The 7,893-nt window shown below is 36.8% G+C and overlaps 1 protein-coding gene across 1 annotated transcript; it reads left to right on the top strand.

The window, feature by feature from the left end:
• The first annotated feature begins 4,330 nt into the window (after positions 1–4,330).
• On the top strand, positions 4,331–6,552 carry LOC148121068 (olfactory receptor 4C12-like). The gene is made up of 2 exons (XM_087909471.1): positions 4,331–5,233; positions 6,511–6,552. The coding sequence occupies exons 1-2, from the start codon at positions 4,343–4,345 to the stop codon at positions 6,550–6,552; spliced, it is 933 nt and encodes a 310-aa protein (XP_087765597.1). The 5' UTR covers positions 4,331–4,342.
• The last annotated feature ends 1,341 nt before the right edge of the window (positions 6,553–7,893 follow it).

The following is a 7,893-nucleotide window of genomic DNA, read 5'->3' as shown; positions in this document are numbered from 1 at the left end:
CTGCCGAATCATGCGCCAAACAAGGGAAACCAACACTTTTGCTCTGCTGAAGGAATATAGCAATAAAAATGATTCCAAATGATATTCTGATGTAACTATAGATCTGTGCCTCTCTTACTTGTCATAAGAGAAATCTCCTCCTGCAATAGATAGAAGAGGCCAACAACTGATCAACATACAGAGAATGAGAGACCTTAGAAAACCCAGTCCTAAATGTGATGTCTTCAGGATTCAGAGAACTATGTTGCAGAGGAGGCAGGAAGATTGTTAGAGTTAGAGGGTTGGATAATATCAAAGAAGCAGTGTGTTTTCAGATATAATAGTGCATATCACATACAAACACTCAGAGACTGTGACAATACACACAGGTCTAACACAAGTACAAACCAGACAGAATCTCAGCACTCGAATGGGGAAGTTGGTACGAGCACCCATTCATCACCTAGAAGATATTTCCAATTAACAACTGCTCACGGTTATTCACCCTATATTCCAACTCTTAAAATCTTCACCTCTTCTACAATGTTTTCTGAGCCTTATAGGGGTGAAATTAATGCCTTGTTTAGTGTTTGACTAAACACATTTGTCATTCACTCTGTGTCTTGAGCAGTCATGGGTAGCTACATTCCCTGCCGTTGTAAGTGGAAGTTCTTCTGATTAAGCCTGGGAAACACTTTTGTCTATGAGTATAAATATTGGTATTTGGACAGTTTGCTTCTGTCATTTTATTTATACTTTATTTTTAAGTGTCTCACATGGGCCTACTACCTCTCAAGATTTGGACTGTTAACCAGGCTCACAGTACCAATCCTTGGTCCCCCTTCTTCCCTGAGGAGTAAGCCTGGGATTTAACCAAAGAGTAGTTGGTTATTTACACCACAGTCACTTTTAGCTATTTAAATAACATTCACTAAAGAAAAACTCGAGAGATAAATTATTCAGACTCTAATTTCAGGTTGATGATTAGCTCAGTGCTCTAGATGAATTTCTAACCAGTCTTATTCACCTTAAGAAGGATAGTAAGATGATGTGATAAGTGTTTTACATTTTGGCAACGGTTTTTTAAAATTAATTGTCCTTCCCTTGTGAAAATGGTACAGGGTGGAGTTACTGCTAGTATCAAGTTCATGTATTTATTTATGTTCTAAGAATTTAAGCCTGAAAGTGCAAGCTGCTAGGATTTCTGGGCAGAGTCCTCATCAAAGGTAGTGACTTTCCTCTCAGTCACACTCCGCAGTTGCAACTGATATCTGAGAGGAAGAAGTCTGATGCTCAAGGACCAACTATGCCACTCGGAGCTTCCCATCCATGCTCTAAGAGTCTAAGTGAGTGCTTGTAAACATTGACTGCAGGAGGGCTCTCACCCAGGGAATGCTTGCTCAGATGCTGGTACCTGAAAATCCATCTTGCTTGCTTTTTTTAATGATGACCTAGTTCCTAGTGTCCAGATTGCCAATATTGGGCAAAGCACTGGATGAAAACTAGTAAACCTTATGATTTCTCTAAGTCTCACAGAGAAATAAGTGACTCAGCGCTGCAGGAACCATCCCTGTGTTTTCAACATCAGAGGCCAAGAATTTGAAGGAGAGTGGGGTGAGGTTTATGGGAGGGTTTGGAGTGAGGGAAAGGAGGAAAAATATAACTAAGTTATAATTTCAAGAAATAAACAAAAATAAAAAACTTGTATTTAAATACAGTATCAGCATATCTACTATTTGGGACAGTGCATCATTAGCTGAAATGAGAAATCTCAGATCTGCAGGTAACATAAATATTGGTAAGTAAGATAAACATGGATTTTCTCTTCTTATTTTTAAATTATATTTTATAATTTTCTTTTACAGAAACACTGTTTTTAACAGTAAATTAACATGACAATTGCTGTGGCTGCACATATTTGACAATGAGGCAAATTCTGAAAGAGTCTGTTTTTAGCATTGCTGCATCTATGGCAAGGGTATAGTTTTCAACTCTGTATGGAATCATGCAAACTGAGCCCTTTCCCTTGATAGTCTGTAAGAATGACCAAAGATATTTATTTGCCAGTGTTTTCTTCTGTTGTTGTTTGGTGTGGGAAGTCCTTTTGTATATGTATTGTTTTCGTTGGAATAAAGAAGTTCTTGGGCCTGAGGCAGGGCAGAATACAGCTAGGCAGGAAAAATAACTGAATGATGGGAGAAAATAGGTGGAGTTAGAGAGACGCCATGTGGCTGTGGAGACAGATGCCCAGTTTACTGATAGACCACGAGCCTCGTGGTAAAATACAAAACAATGGAAATGGGTTAATTTAAGATTTAGGACCTAACTTACAATACGCTTAAGTGACTGACCAAACAGTACTGTAATTAATATAGTTTCTTTGTGATTATTTCAGGTCTGGGTGGCTGGGAATGAACAATCAGCCTCTACCAACAGTTATTAATTTTAAGGGCCATAACTATCAAGCAAATTTACTAAACTTTGGATTTAACGTTGTTTATATTTTAAAAGTTGTTTGAAATGTTACCTACTTAAAAATGCATCTAGATTGGTAAGATGAAAGTCTGGCTAGCAGAGTTGGATTCCTGGAACCCATGTAAAGGTGGAAGAGGAGTAAACTTACTCTACAACGTTGTCCTCTGGCCTCCCATGTGCACACACACACACACACACACACACACACACACACACACACACACACACTCCAATTATAAAGATTCTTCCTCAGATGATTCTATGTCCATTCTCTCCAAATTTTCCTCTTCATTTTTTCTTGTTTCCTATCAGTCTTTTATTTCCCTATTTTCTTTCTTCTTTCTTGTTCTCATTTGTTCTGTTTTGCTGTTCCCCTGTCCATACACATTACTTGCATTATCTTCAAGTGTTTACAGATTCTAGGCCAGCTCTGTAGTAACAAACACAAACTAAGCATTTATCTGATTAGTAAACTTGGTTTAAAGTAATTGTTTCCACCTTTAGCTAAAGTAGACAAGGTGGAAGAAAGGCTTTATCTATGGATTGGCATATGACTTTAACAAATGAATCCAAAAATGCATAACTTCAACATAAGTAAAAAAAAACAAATCAAATATGTTTTGTTGTGAAGGATGCTTTTGTTCCTCCTTTTAATAAGATGAACTTCCCTTTTGACATTCATTCTTTTCTGTCTTGTTCAGAAAATGGAAGATTAATCCCATGACTAGCCCCTGCTTTCATTCATATTCTTTCTCTTTTAGGCATGTTCAGAGACTATTTTAGAATAAAAAGTTTTCTTTATTAATACTTCAATGAGAACTAGAAAAATATGCAACAAAAATAAATTAGTAAATTAAACACAATTTTAATTCTAAGTTTAGGTATATTTTTCCTTAGGTTGATAGGTCTAAAACTGAAATATAAACTATTATGTGGTTAGTAATAACAGAATCAGTACTCCAAAATAAACACCTGGAGTTTTAAGATCATTGATCATTCTTTTTCTTAAATACATTTAAAATTTTTCTTTTCTTTTTCTCACTTTCTTTCTCATTTGTCCCTTTCCTTTCCCCTTCTTTCAGTAAATCCATTGAGCATTTATGTTTTTGCCAGTACTGGAACTATAGCAAAAATAAGAGAAACTACAATGCAGTAAGCAGGACCTTTGCCATTGAGGATCCTACTGTTGAGTGTCGAGGGTTGAGCATGAGACTGTGTGACAGTTGCTGTAATGGACATTTATCACAACCTCTGAACTTACATACTGAAGAAACTAAGAAGCTCCCAGACAAATAATGCAGGAAAAAGAAGGCCCATGAAAGTGTCTGTGTGTCCTTGATTCTTTTATAGGACATAAAACTAGAAAAATGATATGTTTACAAACTTTCAGCTAAGATACATGGTTTTTGTGTAGATTTTATGTGCTACATGGATTGTAGCCAATCCAGACAATGGATTGGCTATTAAAACTTTATGAATCACAGTGTTCATGGTGGACTTTAAAAATAACATTTTTGACTAAACGTAAAAAATTGAAAACATCTGAGGAAATTATAAATAAAATAAACATTACCACTGTTACATGTGTAATGTAAAAAATGAAACAGTTGTTTGGACATAGTACTTGCTTTAAGTTTTTATTCCTGAGAATTTTATACTTGTATACAATTAAATCTGATCATATTTATCTTCTTCCCATAGCCTCCTCAACAGGTTCCCGCCCAACTTTATAAATTTTTTTATTACCCACTGAGTTTAGTAGTTTTCAAATATAGGAGGGTATGGGGCCAAAAGAAACCAAAAGCAACAACTCAGTCAGAGTTTAAGTCTTGTGTCTCATTTATTTTTAGAACTTTCACCTGTCAGTTGTGTTGAATCGATAGAGAAGATGAATAATATAACTGAATTCATCCTTATCGGCTTGACTCAAAATATGCAGCTTCAGATATTTTCATTTGTTGTGTTTTTCATTGTTTATCTCCTCACCCTGGTTGGCAACATGCTTATCATCATCACTGTCAGCAGCAGCAGGGCCCTGGGATCTCCGATGTACTTCTTTCTCTCTTTCCTGTCTCTCATTGATGGCTGCTGCTCCTCATCCATGACTCCTAAGATGCTGGCTGACTCTTTCTCTGTGAGGAAAACCATTTCTTTCAGTGGATGTATGACTCAAGTCTTTGCTGAGCATTTTTTCGGTGCTACTGAGATCATTCTTCTCACAGTGATGGCTTATGATCGCTATGTGGCCATTTGTAAACCTCTGCACTATGCAATCATCATGAACAGATTTGTGTGTGGCCTCTTGGTGGGAGTGGCCTGGGCTGGAGGTTTTATTCATGCAACCATTCAGATCCTCTTCACAGTTTGGCTGCCTTTCTGTGGCCCCAATGTCATAGACCACTTTATGTGTGATCTGACCCCATTGTTGAAACTTGTCTGCATGGACACACACACCCTGGGTCTCTTTGTTGCTGCCAACAGTGGCTTCATCTGTCTACTAAACTTTGTGCTTCTGATTATCTCTTATATAGTCATCTTAAATGCTCTGAAATCTCACAGCAAGGAGAGAAGGTGCAAAGCCCTTTCCACCTGTGTCTCTCATATCACTGTGGTCATCTTATTCTTCGTGCCTTGCATATTTGTGTATCTGCGCCCAGTAACAACCTTCTCTATTGATAAAGCTGTGGCTGTATTTTATACAATGATAGCTCCTATGTTAAACCCTTTAATCTATACCCTCAGAAATGCTGAGGTAAAAAATGCTATGAAGAAATTCTGGGTCAAAAGTTGACTTAAATGGAAAAAGAATCACATAACATAAATAAATTATCTTTCAAATGGTATAGAGAAAAATTACTCTTAAGATTCTGAGTTTGGTGAACACTATATGTTAAAACATGTCATTATAATATGTCAAACATTCTGAGGAATAATTATACATTAAATTATGATTATAAAAATATCCCACTTAGATTTATTCATTGTTAATTTGCTTGCCAAACTTCAGTCTGCTGTGAGAGTTGGTTAAGGTTCTTGTTCAAGTGTATGGACTAAGGATACAGCTCTTGTAGTCTGAGGCTGCAGGGATGTTGTTGAAAGACATATCTTAATTTGTGGTAGGTTTTTCTGGATTTAACCAAGGAAATTCCCTATATATACACTTTGAGAATTAATATACTTACCTATTAAAATATCACATTGTTAAATAATCTTAGGTTATATCTTTCATAGCAAAAACACTCCTTGCCACTTCTGACGTGTGGGAGAGCTGACCTTGGGGACACAAGAAGAGAAGAGAACAGCAGTCCTGCCCTTCATCAAGTGTAGCAATCTGGAGAATGGGTCCTGCATCTAACCTGGGCAAAACAGTAACACTGGACTTGGTGTGAGTGCAGGTTAACTGAACCTGAGGGTGTGAGAGCAGAACTGATCTCACTCCTTTCTGTCTGCTACATTGGGTGAGCTAGCTAGGGAAGTGCTAGAGAGTTTGCCTGGGTGGTAACAATGAGGGGAAGGCTGGCAGGCTGACAAACTCAGCTACCATCCAGGCGCAGAATGAGGACTACAAGGTAGCCCATTCCAAAACCCACCTCATCTGTTAACTGCTGGAGCATGTGGAGGGCCAGATCTGCAGACCCAAAGTTACAGGATCTCCATGACAAAAGGCAACAATAGAATATTCAAGAGAAGTCCCAGTGAAGGCTCAGTATCAATGGTGTAGCAGAGACCTTGAACCAGACCAATGATTCATTGCAATGTATAAAGATGTATGGAATAAAGGGTATACTGTTTGATCCACTGGGCCACACTACTATTTCAATGCTGAGATTTTAAAAATTTATTTTGTTTTGTTTTTTGGTGTTTTAGTCTTTTTGTTTTCTTTCTCAATTTTGTTTTGGAGGTTTTGCAAGGACTTAGGGTGGAAATGAGGGGGTGGGAAGATGAGTGGGATCAGGATATATTATGTGAAATCCACAACGAATCAATAAAAAGTTAAAAAAGAAAGTATCTCCCTAAAAATGGTGATAATCACAAATTTGTCTTCATGAACTGTAGAATAAAAGGCTGCATCCTTACTTCTATTTATTCTATAGTTAAAGTCCTATATCTTACAGGTCTTCGAACTTTTATGTCAATCCATTCTCACTGTTTAAATCACCACATGAAACTTTAATATTTTTCAATAACATTTCACCATTGGAGGATCTTATTTGCTTTATAAGTAGGGACATTGGCTACTTCATCCACTACCATGTTTGTAATACCTAGACTTGGTATAACACAAACATTTACTGACTAAATGATCATCAAGTCCATTTGACACTGAAGAACAAATTCATTTTTAAAAAAGATATTTGATAACTGCTTTGTTTATAACATTGATCACATTTAGTTCTTTCTAATAAATAGAAATGGAGATATTAAGATCAGTTTAGTATACCATCCAGGGTTCTTATTTAATTACACAGTATCATCTATTGCAAATTTAAGTAGGAGGGGTTTATCATGTGTAACATATTTGTCTACAAAGCAGCTGTAAGGTTGGAATTGCAAAGTGAAAGAACTATCAGGAATAACTTGCTGAGGTCCATTTGGTAGACTAGGTTTTCTGGAGGATGTGTTGTTAGTGCTGAGACCTTGACCATGTGCTCACAGACATGTGTCTGAAGGTGTGCTGTTTTTCTGACCCAAGGATCACTCATCTCTATAGATTCATGCAGAACCCAACCACAGGTAATTATCTCTCAAGTCACTCACATTTAAAAAAAAACAAAGATAAAGCAAAACAAAACAAAAAATCACAAAAGATTTGGACACTCTGTGTATCTGGCATGATGTAAAGAGTTCATATATTATATTGTGTTACCATAATGCCTTGTGCTACATTTTCTTTCTTACTTTTATTAGGAAGCCACTCACATGCAATCTCTAGGTTTCAGAGAATTCGTTCATTTGTTGACTCCTAACACTCTCACTGCTCAACTCTTAGTTTCTCATACATGAAATTTAGGGGACACATTCAAACCATAGTACCCAATTCAGTATCATATATCACAATGGTTAGACTTTAAAACAATTTACCACTTCACAATAACATTATTATCATTCAATGTTCATAGTTTATATTGAGGCTCACTTGTGGTGGTGTATTTCATGGCTTTGGAAAAATGTACAATGATACACATCCTCTTTCATAGCGTAACACAGAGTACAGAGGTACATATCCACTATGTCAGTATTGTACAGAGTACAAAAAACCACACCCACTACCATAGTCATACAGAGTACAATGGTCCATATCCACTATGATAGTATAATACAGAGTACAGAAAGCACACCCACTATCATGGCATCATACACAGTACAAAATACACATCATCTGTCCTAGCATCATACAGAGTTGTTTCACTAAAGTGAACATCTCCTAAGCTACCCCAA

The sequence above is a fragment of the Myodes glareolus genome, chromosome 8 (genome assembly GCF_982192425.1).
Source record: "Myodes glareolus chromosome 8, mMyoGla1.1, whole genome shotgun sequence".
Classification (NCBI taxonomy): domain Eukaryota; kingdom Metazoa; phylum Chordata; class Mammalia; order Rodentia; family Cricetidae; genus Myodes; species Myodes glareolus.
This window is presented reverse-complemented; position numbering and strand designations above follow the sequence as displayed.

Bases quoted from the DNA above. Each gene is read 5' to 3' on its own strand.
- LOC148121068 (XM_087909471.1), top strand. From the start codon at position 4,343: ATGAATAATATAACTGAATTCATCCTTATCGGCTTGACTCAAAATATG. The intron at 5,234-6,510 runs GTCAAAAGTTGA...CATGAACTGTAG, and splicing joins ATGCTATGAAGAAATTCTGG to AATAAAAGGCTGCATCCTTA.